This window comes from Electrophorus electricus, chromosome 16, assembly GCF_013358815.1.
Source record: "Electrophorus electricus isolate fEleEle1 chromosome 16, fEleEle1.pri, whole genome shotgun sequence".
NCBI classification, from domain to species: Eukaryota; Metazoa; Chordata; class Actinopteri; order Gymnotiformes; family Gymnotidae; genus Electrophorus; species Electrophorus electricus.
In genome coordinates, this window is record NC_049550.1 from 16,401,041 (window position 1) to 16,423,749 (window position 22,709).

Consider the following 22,709-nt stretch of genomic DNA (forward strand, 5'->3'; position numbering starts at 1 on the left):
TAGCTAGTTTATTCTGCTAATAACATACAGAAACTGTCTCTTACATTTCAATGTACAGGCCCTACTGTTTAAAACTCAGTTATTGTGACATAGAGGAAGTAGCTTCACTATAGCTTTGGATCTCATACCTTGTATTAATAACACATAAAGTAAAAAGTTCTTAACCACTTCCTGTGTACATCATTATTTCAGTATGTGCTAAAGCCTTTTAGTCTACTGCCCTGGAAACTTGAACAAACATTGTAACTGTATTATGTATTGTAACTGCATCTACTTCTTTGGATGCAGTGACTGTGAGCTGTTCACTTACTTTTAATACTTATCTCTTTTATACAGAAACCCAATAGAGCCAATAGAGCCACTGAGGGTTTAGTCCCGCCCACTGCTGCTGCCAATACGGTACAACATTCTAAGCACATTATTTACATTGTAATGCATTATTTCCATTATTTACATCAAATATGGCCATCAGAATTGAGATCTAGATACTGAATGACTTCAGCTACAAAGAAAAAAACACTGGCTCAAACACAAACAAAGCTGTAAACCTTGCACACATTTTAGTTAAATCAAATATCCATGATCAGATTATCTGTCTGATTCAGCTCACCAGTACTCACCAGAACAAAGCAAATCTTCACAGTGACCATCAGATATGTAGCAAATCAGGACTTTATCATCATATAGAGACATGAGTCACTCATTTATCCATCTCACACTCTTTAACTCATATTTTATAAGACACGTTAATATTAGAATAGTAAAATATCTCATGTAGGTCCCTTTTATTGGCATATTAAGTGCCAGGATATGCAGTGATTATTAATAATTGTTATTTGATTAGAATATTTATCAGATTGTTCATAATTGACTCTCATGCTGTGGAAAGTCCATTACAAAGTCTGGCATGTAAGAAGAGCCATAAACCTCAGCTGCAGTTATTCCAAAGAAAAGACCTCAAGTGGACACTGCATACAATTATAGATTGGGAGCTCAGACATCAGCTTTATGTGATATTCTCAGTCATTCTCACAGTTTTATGTGCTCAGATGTTTATAGTGATATACTAGTTTCTCAGGAGGAAATTTACATTCTTCTTTATTTAACAGTCATGCTCTGTTTAGGTGGGCTTTAAGTAGATCAGAAGTTTGTCTCTGAAAAAATGTTAAAACCGTAGAAGGCATATGGTTTAAACATAATATATTAACAATGAAAATAAAGCAATCGTCCCTTCACTCATGAATTATACGATCCACTTTCTCTCTCCTACTCTTCCCCCACCCTGTTCTCCCAGAAGCCGTGCAGTAGCTGCACTGATCACATGCGCTCATGCACACACACCAGTTACAGTCTGTCTGTGGTGTGGTGGCTGTACAGAACATCCAAAAAGTCAGATGTTCTTCCTTCACAGGTGAGGGAATGATGTACAGGTGTGTGTGTGTGTGTGTGTGTGTGTGTGTGTGTGTGTGTGTGTGTGTGTGTGTGTGTGTGTGTGTGTGTGTGAGATGGGGGTGCTGGTCTCATTGTGTGCTTTGCATCACTAAAGCTCTAATCCTAGAATCACCCCTGCTTGTAACTGAATCATTTATTGATCATTGTCGCACAATTTTTTTAACGGTATTAAAATGTTTATATTAATAATTTCAATATGTTCACAGTAAGTGGTGAGCTGCTCACTTACTTTGTATTGGCTTATTCATTTCTACAGTGTGACAGTGGCAACACAGATGGAGCGAGAGACGAGGCTGCTAGGAAGTGCTCTTTATTGTCCATAGCGTATACACGTAGTGTAGAACAAAAACAAGAATATAACCTATGAGGCAACGTGAAGCTCCGTCGTATACTTCAGTCATAGGACCATTAATGTGCAGCGGTGCCTTCCGGGACCTGTGGGTTTAAACATCGAGGGTTCGGAATGTGAAACAGGTGAGTATGACTAATATGAAGGCGATTGGGAGCGGAGCAGCTGTGTGCTGTGATCCTGAGCTGAAGTGGGCGTGTCCTTCCTGCTGGATGGCCAGCCACCTGTGTCATACAGAAACCAAAAGTGGTCACTTCTCTGCTCTGCTTCTGGGTCTCAAAGTTCCCTCAGAGTAAGGATGATCTTTAATAGTTATGCACTTCAAGTTAGAATCTATAATATCCTGACTAAAAAATTAGAGATCATTTCTGATATTCCGTTGTGTGCATAGTCTGTTGATCTGTCCCTGCTCAAACATTCTGAACTGTATTGTCTGTATGTGACTGGTGATTTCAGGCTGCACTGTATTTTCTTCAGGTCAGTTTTCTTCACATCACTGTTCACTTTACTGTTTTTTATTCAGGTCAGTTTTCTTCACATCACTGTTCACTTTACTGTATTTTCTTCAGGTTAGTTTTCTTCATGTCACTTATTTCTTCTGTCATTTTCTTCTGTTTTTCTTCTACTGTTTTCTACATTACAGTAGAAGGCACCACTGAAGTTCTACTGTAATGTATGTGATACCACAATCTTCTGTCACATGGGTCTCATTCAGACAGCAGGTGTGAATACTGCTGAAATGAGAATTCAGGTTATCGGCTACTGTATTACAAAATATATTAATCTTCATGAGCATTACTTTAAAATCCTAGCCCAAATTTAATGTGCACAAAACTCAAACTTTCATTGTTTTAAAATTTTTAAATAGATTTAAAAACATTTTTCTGTTACTTATGTTTCTCATTTTCTTTTCACTGGCTGTTGATTTGGTGTTTTGTACCCATGGTGTGCAACTTCCTGACTTTATTTTTCCAAGTAGAAGAACCTACAGGTGTCCGTCCCAGTGGAGAAGTGAACTGCTTTAAAATCAGTGTGACACCCTGGTTTGAAACCAAGTTTAACTGTGATGTACAGATTTCTACCGCTCATTAGCATCAGTGTATTTGTCTTTAGTTCTCATTAAAGTCTGTCCATCACAGTACAGAGAAAAAGGAAATGTAACACTATGAATGAGGGACTTACCACTTCAGTATTGGCCTCCATTGCACTTGGTGGAATTGACTCTGCTGGGACAGCAAAATATTCAATGGAGTTCTCTCTGTCTGTCTGTGTGTGTGTGCGTCCGTGTGTGTGCGTGTGTGCGCGTGCGTGCGTGTGCACTTATATTTGCTATTTGATTGTGTGGAAGGGGTGGGAGGGCTTGTCTACCCACTAAGACACTATTAAAGACTAATAGTAAAATATTAAAGACACTATTAAGAATTTTGTACGCTATTAAAGACACTATGTGTAAGGGTTGTAACCAGGCTGAGGCCCCCTCCGGCCATCAGATGGAGGCCTCAAGTCAGACACACGCCTAATCAGGCTTGATGCCCAACAGATGGGCTAGATCTTTATAAGCCCAGTATTGCAATCACTCTGTGTTGGGTCTTTGCTAAAGTTGTGAGCCAAGCGCCTAGCTGGTAACTCTGGGTATTGAGGTCTGTGAGCCCTTGTGCTACATCCCTTTTCTGCTCTGCGAAGGGGTCTGTGTTTTTACACGTGCCCTCCCTTCTCCAGTTTTCCCCTCTCGAGTCTGGTTCTCTCCCAAGTCTCCCCTTAGCCACTAAAGTTCCTCCTTGTTTTCTGGTTTTGTTTGGGAAGTTTCAGAGTTTGGTTTTCCCCAGTGCATCAGGGCTGCCATTCTTCCCGCGGCATCCTTTTTTTTTTGCACTCAGTATGGTGTTTAGTTTTTCCTCCCATTTTGTTGTCTTCCATTCCTTTGAAGTGCGATATACGGGCAGGTTATTTTATGGCTGCCATAGTCTAGCGGGAGCTTGTTTGCATCGCAACAAAACGGCTGGGATTTGATTATTTCTCTTGTTTAACCTGTTCTAAGATCTAACTGTTTTCACATGGGCTCACCGTCATTAAAGTGTGGTAGCTCACCCAGCACAGTGTGGGGGTCATCACCTATGTGTCCTGGGTTTAAGCCACATTACACTAAAATACTATTGCACTATTAAAGACACTAAATCACTATAATATGAAATATACACATATAATAAGATATATAACAATTAAATGTGACTTTCTTTTACAGACATTTTGCATATGGAGCTGGAGAGATGTCATCACGACATCACTGAGCTCAGCCTATAGACTCAACTGGCCATTCATCAAGATTGACTGTCACATAGTCTGTTCTTAGAACTGCACTGTTTCTGGCTGCAAGTCTCTACCATGTGGGAACAGCTGAGGAGATCAACAGGGTTTATCTAACCATCATTAATACCACCTAGCACAAGCACCACATACTGTGTGGTGGATGACCCCTCCACCTAAAGGGCTTAGGAGGTCCCGCTGGCTCCACGCGACCGCCCTTTTTCTGGTCGTCGTGGTGCCCCTCGATCCTCCTCGGCCCAGGCTCCACAGCCTTAGCCCCTCCCCCCAAGAAATTCCTTGGAGTGTTCCACTCTGTCTCCGGAGAAGACACGGACAGCGATCATGGTCCTCTCCCCAATATCCTGGGATCCAGGCGGCAGTGCAGGGGGTGTCCACACACCTCCTGCTAGGAAGTCCGTTCTTCGCCAAGGGAGTAGGCGTCCTGTGGTGGTTGGTCATTGTAGATTTAATGTCTGAATGTAACGTATTTATGTTTTTGTTTAACGTCAATCGTTTCTTGTTCATGTCTATCGTTTGTAATACGTGAGTGCCGCTGTCGTTTATGTTATTAAATGTTCGTCCCTGTCGAAGAAGTCTCACGCCCTGCGGCACTCGGACCGACACACGTTACATCACCACACCAAGTCACTTCGTACACATGTCAGAGCTCCTGGAGCTTACTGCATTTCTCTGTCTCCATTTATCTCTATGCTTTGTCTGTATTTTAACTTAATGAACCAGCAAAAAAAAAAAAAAGTCCAAATTTTATTGAGAGAGAAAGAGAGAGAGAGAGAGAGAGAGAGAGAGAGAGAGAGAGAGAGAGATTCAAACCTCTCAGTAAAGAGATGTTGAGAGGTTTCAGTATAAGCAAAGTTGTAGTAAAATACTCTCAAGTAAACTGAACATGTAAATTTTACATTTACGGCTTTTGGCATCTAGAGCAACTTACACAAGTGATTTGACATTTACTCATAGAATGAACACAAGAAAACAAAAGAGGTTTTGTTAGAACACAATAAAACAAAGGTTTGCCTTCTGTTCCATTACAGCATGTAAAATCCCTCTATTTAAGGAACACCACCATTTTTATCTGTCAATTTTTACATTTTGAAGTAAGCTATGGCAACCTTTGGTCTTTCACCCACCAGCCTGAACATGAGAAAACAAAACACCTGCGCAAATGAACATCCTTTGAGAGAAAGGGAAAGTTATACAATCTATGTTTGGTAAAATGGATGTAAATAAAAGCATAAACTGCTAAACTAGCCTGATCAAGTGACATGTTTGACAGAAGCATAGTCACAAGTGTCCTCCTCCTTCTTGAAGGTCTCCTTGGTAACAGCATCATTAGAACTGTTTGCATTCTTATAAAACTTCACTGTTGTATAAATTAGAGCTTCATCAGACGTCCTTGCTGACTGTTGTGTGTCACACACTGAGGAATTCTCAGAGAGAATTATAGCATTAGCCGAAACAGTGTGTGTAAAATCACAGGGGTTTGTGGGTAACTGGGTTTGAGCATAAACAGCTAGGGAGGGATCAGAGGGGTTTGTGGGTAGATTGACAGTAGAGTAGACTGTAGGAGCTCCAGTGTCTGAGACAAAATGGCTTCTGGTGTCTTTGATCTCACTGTCACAGTCAGAAAGTGGAACCTGAGTAAAGAGAAAAAAAATGTTGTGACCTTAACAGCAGTGTCTATGAATGAGATTGAATGTTTTTTTTTTGTTTGTCTACAACTCTTTGCATTCAAGTGAGGTATAAAAATGTATTTTCGGGTCATATTAATGGAATATTTGTCTATAGTTTCCCTGGACTGCCCAGTTTGAACATTGGGTGGTGTCAGGAGTAGCAGGTGTAAACATTATGGTGGTTCCAGAGGGCTGCATGCCAAGTGTATTATAATTTTACTACATGTGTAGAGTATTATAATTCTATTACAGATGTAGTGCACCTGTTCCAGTAGTGGCCTGCTAATGACCTACAATCATGACTTACCTTATGGATGTGTAATACACTCATGACTCACCCCATAGATGTGTGATAAACTCATGACTCACCCAGTGGTCGTGTGAGGAGTCTTGGAGGGACTGACACTTGGATGATGCTGATTCTTGACATTAATCACAAATGAATAAATTGTGATCACATACTAAACGGATACATGGTATTGTTCACATTTAACAGTTAAATACTCACAGATATTCACATTAATCTGAGTAGGTACTCTTCAAATGCAAATAAACAGTAGAATACTTAGGCATTAGTTAATTGTCTTTCGTCCATATTCTAACAGTGCTCATTCATGTACATTTCTAGCCAGCAGAGGGCAGCAGCAGGCAGGCTCTGGGGTCTAATCAGTTCTGTTCATGACTAATGCAATTTGTTTAATCTACAATGCTTACGGCACAGATACATGCTGCACTCACATCTGCACATAAGATGATGTGTTATCCTCATGACAATGTTGATTGATAAGTATTGTTTTGTGTGATCATTTTTGAAGGGTGTGTGTGTGTGTGTGTGTGGTAATACCCTGCTCCTTCCTGCTTCTCTTTCTGAGAGCCACTATGAGGAATGAGGTTCCCATCAGAAGCAGCACCAGAATCACACACACAACACTGATCACAGTGGAAGATGGAAATCCTGGAGAGGACACAGTCATAATCAGTGAACCAATCACATTTAACCTTTATCCTGATCATTCAGAAGTGACTGATGAAGCTGACAGTATGTGAGTAGTTTCACTCCATGCTGTACAGTCCTGATACAGTGTGTCAGCACCTGTACCAGGAGAGGAAGCTGATGTGTGTTTAGATCCTGAGAATGTGGTTGGTGTGGTGAACTGTGGACTGATGCATGAGGATGAATGTGATGATGAGGTTGAAGCGGGAATCTCTGGATAAATAGAAAAATAATCACAGGAGTGACAGATAATCTGAGTCCATGTTATTATTGGTATAGACTGTGGACAGTGACATGTGTCCAGTGCATCTGTAACATATTTTAATGTATTTGCTGTAGAAGAGAATGTGACAGTTGCTTCAGATGTTGTGCATGGAGTTGCTTATATACTCTGCGGTTGTAAATGATGGAGGTGTTCGTGGTTGTATTTCTGGACAAGCACTTTAAAGCTTAAAGATTACTAAAGTAAAAGGCTATGTGTGTTTTAACAGATTTCTGAACGTGTAATGAAATATGTGGTTCATTTGACTCTCACACTTATGAATGTGTTTGATGCACATCACATTTGCTTTGACATGCTGAATACTGTTAGTGAAGATAGTGAAGATACATTTAGCAGAATAAATTAGATGGATACTAATGGTCAACTTCTAATTCAGACTCTTCTCATTTAGAGAGTATTAACATTGCTGATCAGACACATGGGTCAGACAAGAGCAGTGAACAAACTGTTCACGACTACCTACAGACACTAGACTTTACAGCCTTGCATAACTCAAGATTAGAAACATATTAGACAAGTTTAGCATGAACAATTGAACATGATTTCCTCTACATTGTGAAAACAACAAATATTACATAGGTCATGTTATCTACTCACCTGTAACTCTCAGGTAGATCTGTATACTATAAACCCGGTATCCATGATTAGATTTCCAGTTTGATGTAGCTCCACACCAGTATGTACCAGAGTCCTGCACTGTTACATATCTAATAGTCACAGTCAGGATTTGCTTTTCTCTGTCATCATACAGTGATATGTTTCCCTTAGTTATATGTATCTCTGTTTTATTAACAAATGTTTTATCAGAACAGACAGCAGTGTTCACTCTCTTGCAGAAAAACTTGGGTTCATTCTTGTGGGATTCTGGGTATTTGCAGCTGATGTTCACACTTCCTCCTAGATAGCAGGTCTTATTGATGGGATTTCCATAGTGCAGACCTATCAGATCAAAACATTTGCATTTATTAACAATGTTTAACATTTCTATTCTAGAACTTACCATCCTAATAAAAAAGTAATAATAATAATAATAATAAAAAGGAAATGTGACACTTTTTGCTCTATTGGTATTAACCTGACTGACATGATGATGACTGATTTAGGAATTCATAGAATAATGATCTGATTCAGAGATCAGATCTACTTCAGACACACTTCCCTTACTGCTACAAACCCATGAAAATATCAAGTTTAGCTTAACCACTGTACATTTACATTTTTGGCTTTTAACACACGCTCTTATCCAGAACAAATGTGCAGTTTGGAGAAGTTAGGTTATTCTCTCTCTCTGTTTGTGGCTAAATTGTATGTTACATGCTACTAACCTGCTGTTACATTGAGCTTCACTTCAGTGTAGGTGTGCAGTTGATCAGATACATTAACAGCACACTGGTATGTTCCAGTGTCATTTACACTCAGCTCTCTGATAAACACAATGAAGAATCCTACACGTCTGTTATCACAAATTGAGAATCTGTCTTTATGAGTCCACGTACTGTTTGGATTTGTTGTTATTTGATCTAAACATGACTGATCTGTCACATTCTTACAGAAAGATTTCAATTTGGTTTTGTATTCATCCTCATATTTGCACTTGATGGTGACTCCTCCTCCTGCACATGCAGTCACTGATATAGACTCCACATCCTTGGACTCTCCTGTATCTGAAAGACATGACAAACATCCATGTAAGCAATGGCTTCATATTGAAGTTGATCATTTTGTTTCAATTCATCCTTCCCTTTTTCTCAGCTGTGTTTTAGTCTTGGTTTGATTTGTTCTGCACCTTCTGTATGTCAGTGTATGAAATTCCCTGGGAGATGTTATCAGTTATAACACCATTGTGCCACTGATCATCAGTACTGTAACATGTGTTTGAGGGGTGTGATCTTAAATGGGATAATTACAATGTCATTGTAATGGGGCTCAAACCCAGGACAGAGAGGTGATGACCCTGACACTCTGCTGGGTGAGTTACCACACTTTAATGAAGGTGGGCCCGTGTGCAAAACAGTTAGATCTTAGAACAGGTAAAACAAGAGAAGTAAAAAAAAACAACAGTAGAAAATCTAACCCCGACCACTTTGTTGCAAACAAACGAGCTCCCGCTAGACTAAAACAACCTGCGCGTATATATCGCACTTCACAGGAATGGAGGATGACAAAACAGGAGGAAAAACTAAACACCATGCTGAGCGTGGACAAAGGGAAAACAAAGGATGCCACAGGAAGAATGGTAGCCCTGATGCATTGGGGAAAACCAAACTCTGAAACTTCCCAAACAAAAACAGAAAAGAGGGACGAACATTAATGGCTAAGGGGAGCCTTGGAAGAGAACCAGACTCGAAAGGGAAAAACTGGAGAAGGGAGGGGACGTGTAAAAACACAAACACCCTCACAGCGCAGAAGAGAGGTGTAGCACAAGGGCTCACAGACCTCCATACCCAGACCTCGAGTTACCAGCTAGGAGCTTGAATCAAAACTTTAGCAAAGACCCAACACTGAGTGACTGTGTCACTGGGCTTATATAGATCTACCCCAGCTGTTGGGCATCAAGCCTGATTAGTAGTGTGCCTGGTGCCAACCCTTACAGTCACACTGTCATAAGGACACTCAGGACTTCTGTGGCTCAGAAACTCCAGTGGCTCAGAGACTTCCAAGTAAAAGTGGAAAAAAATATATATATTTTTTTTTATTTCTATGAGGTCTTTGTGGTTACCCATATTTAAAATTAATTCTGTCACTGTTCTATTGCTTCATCTTCAGAAACTGTACTGCTGTACTGTCACCCATGCGTCTGTTGTTGCTAACACAAGGATTGCTCTTTCCTGTAGATGTTACTCACAGCTATCAAGAGGAAGTGATCTCCAGCTGCTGCTGGATTCAGCACTTACTCGTTTTTGTTGTCCTGTAGTAAACTACAGCTGTTTGGCAACATGCCAATATCATATTTCTAAGAAGGTGAAAGGTTAGAGGATCTTCCCGTTTGGGTTTTATTTAGTAATATGCTGGTTATAATTTAAATGTGTGCTTCACTTTAGAACAAATGTGACTACGAGTATACATCAGCTCCACACTGGTACCTTTTACTGAATTCCACAGTGAGGCCTCTGATCTTCCTGTTTTACACATTACAAAATGCATTTCTGATTCAGTCAACACACAGTTGCAATGAACTGTTAATCAAACTATCTTTGAGTTTTTGTTAACTCTTTAAGTCTCATCTTTGCACTTCATGGCGACTCCCAAATATCCAGTTACGTTTGTTGAGACCCCAGTAAGATCTAAAAATTCACCAAAAGTGACCATCTAAACAAAGACTATATTTCACCTTGCTGAGAATAATGATTAAAGATTGATTTTCATACCTGAGATCACGTGCAGTGTGAAGATGAAAAGAATCTTCATTCTGAGTTCAGCTTCATGTTTACTGCCTCCAACTCCTAGATTAGATGTCTGTTAGAGATTGTGTATGTCTGTCTATGTAGGTCCCTGCCCCTGTATCTGGGCTTACTAACTCTGTTCATCTTGTTATGGCTTAACTCATATGAAAAAACTCTCATTTCTGTTTTTGAGGGCAGTGAAAAATAGAATGGCATCAATAGAATTTTTTTTTTTTTTTGGGGGGGGGGTTCCTCTAGCAGTAAGGCTGGGGTTATAGTTGTAGACATGCAGATGCTACAGAGGTAATGATGTACATGTATGCTGTGCTGTTATTACTGTGTGTGTAAAGTGTGTAGGAATGAGTGTGTGAGGGTGAGGTGACAGGGATGTGTGATATGGTAGAGTGAGATAATGTGGTTTGAGCCGGGCCGGGTGTGTCACGTCCCTGTAGTGATGTCGTTCACGGCCCTGCCTGCCATCTAAACCGACAGAGAGATTTTTAGCTTTTATTCTTTACCATAATTAATTCAGTTTCTGTAAGTTTGTGGTGAGTTTTGTGTTTCACAGAAGCATATCCTTCCTATGTAATAGAGTGTAGTTTGCTATCCACTGAAATGGCTCAGGAACAGCTCACAGGAATCTACACCAGTGAGATAACACTCTAACGGTTTTCTGGAGAGATACACCACACTTCACTATTTGGTAGCCTCTGGATATTATTCAGTCTTCTCATGGAGATCCAAAGAACACTTTGTAGTCTATGTGGCATCACTGAGACCCACATCAACCACATTTTCTGGTTGTGTTGAATGAGAACCTGCAAACACTTCAATCACAGACCTGTAAAACTTTAGAGAATTGTATTTCTGCTCAGTTTTGTTACTGAAGGTCGTTGTTACATTTTTAAAAAATGTAATCATATATTCCTCAGTACGCTCATGGACTGTCAAATTTGTGGAATTAAAATTCTGTAATAATTCTATGAAACAACATTCAATCTGAACACTCACTAGGTTGCACCCTGCTGCAGGAGAACAGGGTTTTAATTTTCAGAACATTTCCACTAGATGGCACTATTGCCTCTGTTTAGCACATGGGGACATTAATCAGCAACAGTGTAAGCTCCCCTAACTCAAGTACATAAATTAAACCTTAACATTTTGCTGTTTATATTATTTAAGGGGAACATTTGGTTTCAACCAACATTATTTTACATTGAAGAGTACATACATTACGTGTAAGTTTGTCTATATATCATTTGCACTTTAAACATAATGTGAACATATATATGTGTGTGTGTGTACTTTAAACACTATGTGTATGTTTGTCTATATATTATATGTACTTTACACATTATGTGCACTTTGTCTTTACCACTTCCTTTTCTCTGACTAATATTATTAATTACTTTTCCAAAGAGCATGACACACCACTTCCTGTGGCGTGTGGTCCGTCACTCTTTCAGTGTGAGCTGCTACCCTTTAATCTACTGCATGCTCCAGAAGCTTCAACAAACACTGAACACATTACATATTATTAATGTGAGGGACTCTGAATCAGGGTCCTAAATTCTTCCTTGCACACAGGTTGATTGAATATTGAGTGAAAGATGGAATCAGTTGTGTTGTCTGGGTCAGTGTTGTTGGAGTTGACCATGGTGATAAGCACTGTCATTTAGATTTATACTGAACAAATTCATACTGTCTGTTATTTGTTTAATTTTAATACTTTACCTCTCTATACAGAGACCACTGTGGTAAATGTAATAGGTTGTATTGCTGTAATGTAATTACTTACTCTTGTAATTAAGTAGAGTTACGCAATGCTTACATAAATCAGTTAACGAAACAACATGTACAGGTATACAGATGATCAGTTACACAGGTAATCAGTTACACAGGTGAACAGTAGTGAGCTGATAAATGTAAGACACCTCTGAAGCTTTTAACTAAATGATCAATCTTCTTTAGACTAAGTTGATTGTGGTTAGTCTCTGGGCTCAGACTTATTACACGGAATCTTAATGATTATTTTTGAAGCCAAAATTCTGATAGACAGACTCTGGTTGGTTATTTTGAAAAGCAAAATGTGGTGAGATGTTTACATAATCTTCATTTATCTGAAAGGGATCAAATTAAAATGTAACAGTTGTAGATATGTGTCTAATGAATGACTGATGCAAATCATGTGATCATATTTTATCATGTGACTTTGTACCCACCTCTCTAGACTGTGTTACTGTCTCTGGGTCTGTAGGGAGAAAATGAGGGCAACAGAGAAAAAGTAGAGGTGTAGTAAAGCTGAGTGAGTATTAACACACTGAGTATTAACACACTGAGTATTAAAAGACAGAGTATTAACACACTGAGTATTAACACTACTGAGTATTAACGCACTGAGTATTAACACTACTGAGTATTAACAGACAGAGTATTAATACACTGAGTATTAACACTACTGAGTATTAACAGACAGAGAATTAATATATTTAGTTTTAATACACTGAGTATTAATACAGACTCCACCATTAGAATTTGTCCATAAGGGTTTTTTTGGTTGGTTTTTGCTCTGGTCTCCAACTTCAGTATACTGGATTTGGGCTGAAACAGGTTTTCTACAATTATAGTGGATACTATAGGCATTAATTAAATGATACACACATTTATACCAGAAATCAGATAATAATCAAGATATAGATATAGTTCAAGATATAGTTGTGTGAAAGAAAACAACAAACAACTTTCCAGCATAAGGGTTTGCAATAAGAGATAAACCACTGATGAAGTGGTACTGAAGAACAGAAAGGTCAAGCTACATGTTATAAAAAGCATATGTAAACATCTGTACTGTTCTACAACAGCGACTTCCACAAAGCATCTTAACTGCCCCCATCATCCAGATGTTTCAAGACTCTGTGTTTCTTTATCTTACAGGACGACAATGACCACAAACATACTGCTGTGTTCAGATGGAGCCTTTTTTAAAGCTAAAGAGTGGAATGATCTCGACTGGCCAGGACAAGAACCTGAACAGATTCCCACATGTAACTGATCATGTATCTGAATATTTATCTGAGCATGTATGCGAGTATGTTTCTCATTTTCTGAAGACAAGATTCCTGTGTGGTTCACCAACATAAACACCCCTGAATTCAAAAGGTCATTCTAAACCTTATTTCATAGTCACTGTGCTGCAGTGTCTACACACCAAACTCTTCACTAACGACTGAGTGTAATTCAGAATATGTTTAGCATATGGTCATCTTATGTTTGTAATTTAAAGTGCATTTTACCTTTTTTCTTTATTCTGCAGTAGACTGCTATAATCACACCAGCAGTTACCAACACTAAACCAGCAGCAATAGAGAAGTACACAGCCAGACCTGGAAATACTGTACAAGGAAATATGCACACAGAGAGCAAAAGGTCATGCAGTTCATGACCAGTACAGGCAACAAAATGCACTTTGCAGAGTTCATATTTTTTGGAACATTTTCAGCACTTTATATTGCACAAGTTGTGGTGAGCATACTCATTGTAAGAGAAGCACATACTGTATGTGTCAGAGAGAGCACACATTATAGGTACTGTACTGTACTGGAGCAATAACAAAGTTGAATCTCCCTCTGAACATTGACTGTGCATTTTTACAGCATGTTGTTTCTGTGGCCCACTTCTATTATTCCCACCCATGACTGTGACAGAAAGGAGGGAACATGACACTCACTGACAGCATGATCACTGATGAAAACCTATGCCTACTGAAAGATATTATCATATTAACCGTGTATTGGTATTTTTTTTAATTATTATTATTTATTTTTATTTTTTTTGGGGGGGGGGTTTCCTCTAGCAGTAAGGCTGGGGTTATAGTTGTTGACATACAGATGCTACAGAGGTAGTGATGTACATGTATGCGTTGCTGTTATACTGTGTGTGTAAAGTGTGTAGGAATGAGTGTGTGAGGGCGAGGTGACAGGGATGTGTAGTATGGTAGAGTCCCTTTAGTGATGTTATTCACGGCCCTGCCTGCCATCTAAACTGACAGAGAGGTTTTTAGCTTTTACTCTTTACCATAATTAATTCAGTTTCTATAAGTTTGTGGTGAGTTTTGTGTTTCACAGAAGCATATCCTTCCTATGTAATAGAGTGTAGTTTGCTATCCACTGAAATGGCTCAGGAACAGCTCACAGGAATCTACACCAGTGAGATTACACTCTAACGGTTTCAGGAAATATGCAAGTAGATACATTCCATTCATCTTAGAATTTAATGTTAATTATTTTATATAGATGCAGATGGAAGTATTAAAAGATGACATTACAGCTGAAACATTAAGTTTCTCAAAAATCCAGTGTTACTTAAATCTTACTTAGAGACAGTGGACAGGAGTTCACAACCATGTTCAGGAAAAAAAAATTGTTTGTCAGTGGAAAACAATGATTACATTTAGCTAATGATCCTGTATGAATCACAGAGAACTGCAGGTAGAAAGCCATTATTACAGAGGGTTCATTTTAAAGAAGTGAATGCTACTGTAAAATGCTAAGGACAAACATCTCAGCTGGACAGGAGACATGACAGTTATAGAAAACAGAAGCTCTTCACACTCTAACCTGCAGTGGTCAGTCGCATGGTTCAAACTCATATGTAACCATGGCAACACTTCCTGTGTCTCTCTCTGTTCTATGGTGGTGCTGTGCTTGTTTTCTCTCTCATTATTTCTGTCTCTCTCTCATGTTAAAGAACTGCCAAACTCAAAGTGTATAAAAGCAGCCCAACATATATGAACCATTAAACTACTTGCCTACTTGGTCCATGTGAAGCTATTCATATCCACAGTGATTATTTGATTATATTTCTATATTCCTGTTGAGGTACTATTTAGCAGGATAGTATCAGTGTTTAAGAATATGTATATATTCTAATAGTAAGAATTAATTTATTGTCCCCTATCTTACACTGACCACTTTTAATCACACTCTGTGTATTGGTCAAGCAGTGTTTACACCGTCACTCACCAGTATATCCCTCCATCCTCTGATCTCAGATCAGTGATGGTAATATTGAAGACTCAGCCTTCTGTTACATCATCCAGAGAAAATTTTCTACAGCATTTAACGTTAGCGTTTATTCAAAAAAAGAAAAGCTTACAGTGAACAACTACATGTGCAAATGAGAGTGGCCTTGCTCAGGGGTCCAACAGTGGTAAGCTAGCAATGTTGGGGCTTGAAACAGCAACCTTCTGCTCACTAGTCCAGTACATTAACTGCTGGATCTTAGGAGCTCTTTGCTTTTCCAGATTGAGAATTAACATGGACATCTGTAATAGGTTTCATCATTGCCTGTTTATCACTTTGTTTTCTGTAATGTCCTCCTGGTCTGTGAGCTTTTATCAGTAAATCTTTTGTTTTACTGAAACTACACTCGACTCAACTGCAGCCTGTTCAGCCTGATAATGGTACATACCATGGAGTGAGGGACTGTTGGTTTGGAGGTTCACATCATTTACTGTGTGACCTGTAAAAAGAACAGTGGGACATTATAAACCGTATGATCAAAACATAGCAAAGGAGATGTAAAAACCCCTTGTTAGGCATGTAAATAGATAGATGTCTACCTTCTACCTCTGCCTACCTCCAGTTGACCATGTGGACTCAGTATACACCGATGTGCTGGGATCAGGTGTTGGAGGGGTGTAGGTGGAGTGTGAGACAATAACATTCATAGGTGTGTCTGAAAGACAGAAACAGACTTCTAAATTTCAAATATTTCTCATATTCAGTACACACAAAAATCTTGCTTTTTTTATGTATTATAAATCCCAACTTCACATAATTGCCTCAGTTAATCATCATCAGCATCATCATCATCATCATCATCATCATAATTGTCCTTATCTGCTCATCACTCACCCACTTTAACCACTAACAGAATCTCTGTGTAGTGATCATGCACTTTCTGCTGTGTTGCACACCAGTATTTTCCTCCATCCTCAGATCTCAGATCAGTGATGGTAACAGTGAAGACTCTGGCTGCTGTGTCATCATTCAGAGAGAATCTCTCGTCTTTAGCAGATTTAGAATCAACAGGGATGTTCTTAGTCCGGAAAGTATAACACTCTCCTCTGCAGAGGTACTTCATGTGGGTTTCATATCCAGACTTATAGGGGCATCTGATCTGAACTGAACGGCCCTTGTATCCAGTTACTGTAGTTACAGCAGCAGTTCCAGCTGTAAAATAAATCATTGTGTTAGTAATGTACAGAACATGCAGAAGATCCACTGTTATGACTATTCACTTCACTACCAAGTCCCTCTCTGTGTGGCAGGTAAACTAATAATGTGCTGAACCTGTCTGATGATAGTGAGCAGTAAATGGAACTCACCTGGGAATAGACTGGACAAGACGAGTATAAGTGTCCACATGTTGAACTGGGTGGTGAGAGTTCTGTGAGAACTGTCTCATAGTCTGACACTTCCCCCTTCAGTTCTCATCACTGCTTAAAGTGGTGTGTGTAACCAATCACCGCCTCTATTCTCTCTCATTTTTTCAGAGCTCTTCTCTCTGTCTTTGGATTTCTCACTTCTTTCTCTTTTCTCTCTTTCTATCTTTCTTTCAGAGTGTGACTGAACTGAGTTCACTGAGAGTGTGACGTAGTCCAAGATCAGGTGTAGTATATATCTGGAGAGCCATCACCTAAGTCCTAATGTGACCTCACACACAGTGGTGAACACACTGATGTTAAACAATGATGTGAAGGAAGTCTTGGACATGTTTTGTCCAGGTGTTTTATAAACAATATGCATGTTCAGAAAAACAAAAAACCCACAGTGAGCTCCTGCCACTTCCTTTTTCTTTTTCTCAGACTCATTTCTAAGCCTCCCTGCACCTTTTCCTGTGTGTGTCATTATTTCATATATATACTGTTGTGCTTTCCTTTACTTTAGACTTTTTGCTTTACTGTACATCAGACCAAAGCAGCAACTGTATTGTATGTGTCTGTGTTGCTATGACAAAGACTAAGGTCTCAGATGCTGTCTGTCCTAAATAGTCTGCCGTAATGACGAACTAATCTTATTTATTTGTTTGTTTCCATTTAGGTTAAAAAAGATTCATGTTTTGTTTGACACATTGTCACAAACAAAGAGCTGTACAGTTATTGGTAGCTGGTTCCACAGTTGTACACTCTGCTGCACCACTGTGCCATTTAGTGGTAAAAACATTTTATGCAACCTGGCATTGCTAAATGGGCCCTCTGTCTGGTCCCCATTCCCCTGTAGCAATTTTACCCAGTAGAGTTTAATGTATCCAAACTTCAAACTTTCACTTATCTGACACATTTATATAGTACCTTTCTCAACACAAGGACTCTTTACAGACAGAAACCAGCATGTTACAATCAAATCACTCACACACCTATGAGAAGCAGGGACTGTACCCCCTAGAGGAAGGGGAGGAGGTTAAGATATTCCCAGTTAGTCAAAGGTCCATGCTACAGTACAGCATACCAGTACTGCCATCTAGAGTTCAGTGAGCATCACTGCAGCTACAGTACGAGTACAGCTGCAGTAGAGTATGTCTACCCACTTAATCTCTGAGTGCAACAGGTTTGTCAGCATAGACTGTATAGCCTAATAACTTATCATGTGTTTCTGAGGAAAAATAATCACACAGTAAAATGAGGTTTTACTTGTGTGTGTTTTTCCTCATCTGAATGGTGTGAGTGCAATGAATTTTATGGCAGGGATTTATTAGGCGTGGTGTGGAAATAAACTAAAATATCATGAATTGTATTGACGAAGTGATTTATGCACATATGTGATGGTGACCACGTTAAATGTCAGTGAAGCCCTTTGTGCTTGAAATGCAGAACCAGATTTTCCACTCATTGTATTTTACTTTATTCAAGTTCAAAGTTCAAAGTTCAAAGAGGTTTTATTGTCATTTCAGCTATATACAAGTACACAACAAAAACGAGACAATGTTCCTCCAGGACCATGGTGCAACACAAAACAACAGTGCAACAGACAACATGCTACACAAGTGCAAACAGTACAATATAGTGCAAAAATGTCATTAAATAAACAATAATAAATACAGAACAGGACAAATACAAAATGAGTAGACAATGCAATTATTTAGTCCAGTACACAGTACTGGGCATATGTAAAGCCAGTTGTGCATAGGAAACAGTGACATGCTACCCTGAACATAGCAGTCACCGGTAGCAGCCAGAACAGTTCAGAGTACAGTGCTGGTTTAGTACAGCAAGTAGGATAATGTGCAAGACTGCAACAGGAGTGCATAGTTTATTTGTGTGAGGTTTGACTTCAGCACTAGTCCGATGCAGAACAATGTGTTAGTGTGTGTATATGTATGTATGTACATTTATGGTTGTTAAATTGCATTAATAAACCTGTAGTTTATTGACACCAGTGATGTTGCTTTTTAAAAGGCCTAAGGTGGTACCTGTTACAATAGACTCCCTTGTAAATATGCTCTGGTCAGTTCAGCAGGAGTAGGGTGTGGCTGCCAGTTGTGCTGAACTGGGTGTGTCTGTCTGTGATTTTGGAATAACTAAGTACTGAGGGAAGTGTTTTGTGTTATACAGAGTTTAAAATATACAGTCACCTTCTCCTATTTTCCCTCACTTTGTCATTTTTCTTTAATTCACAAGCACACACACACACACACACACACACACACACACACACACACACACACACACACACACACACACACACACACATATGCGCATGCACACACATACACATACAGTAGGCATACATTTCACATCATTTCTTGTTACAGTCTGTCCTAGACACCCTGTTATTAGTTCTGCTTGGACAATTTCTTTTAGCTTGTAAAAGGTTTTTTTTACACACGAAAACCTTTAATATATCAGAAAGCATATTAATATAAAAAGCATATTATTTCCACCAGATGGCACTGTTTCCTCCTGAACTCATCAGGTAAATTCCACTGCCACAAAAACAGAACAAATAGAATAACATTTACATACATGATACATGTATATTATTATATTATTACTGAGAGTCCTGTGTGCAGAATCAGCTCACTGGCAAACGTTCCTTTGAGAGTTTTAAACAGTGCAGTGCTGCCAGCTCCACAAGTTGAGTAAGGAGATCCGAATACCTACAAATATTTACTCTTCTCCTCCTCACACTTACCCTGAGTGTCTTCTGCTCACAATTACTCTGAGTGTCTTCTGCTCACAATTACTCTGTGGCTTGCACCTCCCCAGACCAGCTGTGCATAGACTGTTATAATAGATATGCAGTTTCTAAGGGAAGAGTTTTTCTGAGTTGTCAACTGTTTGCAGCCTTTAAATGGATGATTAAATGAGCCGTTGTTCAGTCTTATGTGTTGCTCTGTTGATGACTGTGGACAGACTGGGTTTTTTGGTTACACTTAGAAGGTCATGTTGGAGTAAATCACAGAGTCCTCAGCTTCATTGGAGTTTAGTGCGTGGGTTGTGCTTTGCTAAGACACATTTACAGTGCAGTATGTGATGGAGTCAGACGGTTCATCTACACTGGAGTAGATTACAGTGTGTGAAGACCCCACTGTGGTGTAGACAGTGGTGAGTGTGGACGTTACTGCAGTTCTCAGCTCCTGATCTTCAATCTCCTGATAGATGCACTCATTCTGCAGAAGAACAATTTGTGTAAAGATTCTATCTATGTTCATCAATACAGTCAAGCTAAAGTATGTTGAAACCTTCTACATTACTGTGGAATTGTTATAGCACAAATATTGTAGCTATAGAGAAGTTTGCATAGTACCACTTTACTCAGTGTTCTGCAGCCATTTTAAATGCATATCTAGTCTCTTAATAGATTGAGTGTCCTTCAGAAACATTAACAAAATTCTGGGAGAGAGTAGGTATACAACAGTATTAGCATCACATTTGACTTTGTCCTCAGTACTGTCCCTGTCCACTGGATGGCATGTGGTTTAGTTCAAGGCCTGATACCTGTCTAGTGCTGACTGGCATTGAACCTACAAGGATCAGCTCTGTCATGCCTGCAAAACAACAAGAGAAGTTATATTATTATCAGATAGCAATGTACAGAGTGTATTTTTCTGTGTGTGTGTGTGTGTGTGTGTGTGTGTGTGTGTGTGTGTGTGTGTGTGTGTGTGTGTGTGTGTGTGTGTGTGTGTAAATCTTTATTGTATTTTTAAGTGTTTGTTATAAGGCCATTTATTTAACTAAAATGGCACCATGCATCCTTAGTCTGGAGGTCTTGGTTTCTAAAAGTTTTATGTGTGTAAAAACACATGCAAAATTGATAAAACCCAGAAAACCCTGTTTAAGTTGATCTTCCTGGATCCACTGAGCTTTAAAAATGAGAAACATTTAGTACACACAAACATCTTCTTTACGCATGTATTTAAATACATGTTGTCATTTGTGTAGCTTGTTTTTTATAAATCATCTGCAAGACTTATTATTATTATTTTAGTGGTAATGGTTGACTTCTTGTAATGCCTGACAGCTGATGTTGATCATTATTAAAGACCTCCATTCACTGAATGATGCTGCTAGTAGTTTGGCTTAGAAGAAGGACAAATTGTTTCTCAGTTGTTTCTAATTGCACCAGAGGTTATTGAAGCATTCTGAGGTCAAATTGTTATCATCAGTACTGAAAAATTGCCCAAGGACCAATCTGGATTTAAATCTTGATTCTCAACCCAGCTGTTTTCATAGAGAATATACAATGCATCCAGAAAGTACACTTGCCTTTTTCCACAATTTGTTATGTTACAGCATTATTCCAAAATCAAATTCATTTTTTCCTCATAATTCTACACACAATACCCCATAAGGACAAAGTGAAAAAAAGTTAGTTTGGAATTTTTGCAAATATTCACAGCCTTTGCCATGACACTCAAAACTGAGATCAGGTGCATCCAGTTTCCACTGATCATCCTTAATAGAACTGTAGCCTTTATACCAAGATAGGCCTAGTACCAGAGTAAGTGCTACATAGATTATAGTTACCCCACCACCCACAAATTAAAACAAATATAATAATAATAATAATAACCTGTAACAATAACCTGCTGTACAGTACTAGGATTCATTCTATGAGTAAATGACAAAGCACTTTTGTAAGTTGCTCTGGATATGAACGTCTCCTAAATGCCGTATATGTAATAATAATAATAATAATAATAATAATAATAATAAATGTCCTGGAGTGCAGTCAAATGGAGGTGATAACCCCATCAACGTGGTTATGTGTCCAATAAAGTGACCACTAAATGTATAATACTGTAAATAATAATGGTTTCAACCGCAATAATTATATTATGAACTTATATGCTAAATTAGTATTTCCAAAATAAATTAAAGTTTACTTATCATCATGTAACGATCTTTGCGATGATGAGGGACTATCTTCATTCTTTTGCATTTACTGAATGTCATTTTTCTTTTCAAAAGGCGTTCCCTTTGTATACATTTTATAGCTTTTAGTGGAGTCTTCTTTGTCTCCATAATGTAAACCTTCCGAATCTATTTATTTATCATATTCGTCATAGCTGTTCACACCATAGGAGGTATGCATCACATATACTGAACTAGTGTGAAAGACACCAGAAGTCATTCTGTCTCAGACACTAGAGCTCCTACAGTCTACTCTACTGTCAGTCTACCCACAAACCCCTCTGGTCCCTCCCAAGCTGTTTATGACCAAGTCCAATTACCCACAAACCTCTGTGATCTTACACATACTGGTTCTGCTACTGCTCCACTACCGTCAAACTCTCCTGATCAGGACACTTGTTGTACAGCTCAATTACCCACACTTCTCTCTGATTCCTCAGTGTGTGATACAAATCAGTCAGAAGGGTTGTTTGCAGAAGCTCAAACTTATGCATCAGTGAAGTTTTGAGAATGCAGACAGTTTTAATGATGCTGTGACCAGGGAGACCTCCAAGGAGGACTCGTGTGAATATTCCACTGTTAATCATGTCACAGGATGGGTCTACTGCTTGCATTTTTAATTGGTTACCCTTGCATTCTTTCATGTTTTTATGAAGACTGTGTAAGGGAGAGGGGGAGGGGCTGGGGATGAGAGCTGGAAGTACAAGTCACCAGTGTGCTGCTCTGTCTGTTAGCTGCAGCACTGTCAGTGGTACGGGGGCAGAGAAACAGCAGCATGTTTGTGTGGATTCTGACTGGATCATTTGAATGCTTCTAGAAGCCAAAATAAGAATCATACAA

General features: G+C 39.0%; 1 protein-coding gene across 1 annotated transcript; it reads right to left on the minus strand.

Annotated features, from left to right (window-relative positions):
* Nucleotides 1-12,645: 12,645 nt before the first annotated feature.
* Nucleotides 12,646-16,929, minus strand: LOC118242663 (CMRF35-like molecule 5). The gene is made up of 6 exons (XM_035534721.1): nt 16,842-16,929; nt 16,369-16,686; nt 16,091-16,189; nt 15,923-15,973; nt 13,747-13,845; nt 12,646-12,704 (listed from the first exon to the last, which is right to left on the minus strand). The coding sequence occupies exons 1-6, from the start codon at nt 16,879-16,881 to the stop codon at nt 12,646-12,648; spliced, it is 666 nt and encodes a 221-aa protein (XP_035390614.1). The 5' UTR covers nt 16,882-16,929.
* Nucleotides 16,930-22,709: the final 5,780 nt, after the last annotated feature.

Bases quoted from the DNA above. Each gene is read 5' to 3' on its own strand.
- LOC118242663 (XM_035534721.1), bottom strand. From the start codon at position 16,881: ATGTGGACACTTATACTCGTCTTGTCCAGTCTATTCCCAG. The intron at 15,974-16,090 runs GTAGGCAGAGGT...TTCTTTTTACAG, and splicing joins GTCCACATGGTCAACTGGAG to GTCACACAGTAAATGATGTG. The intron at 12,705-13,746 runs GTAAAATGCACT...TTCTCCCTACAG, and splicing joins CTGCAGAATAAAGAAAAAAG to ACCCAGAGACAGTAACACAG.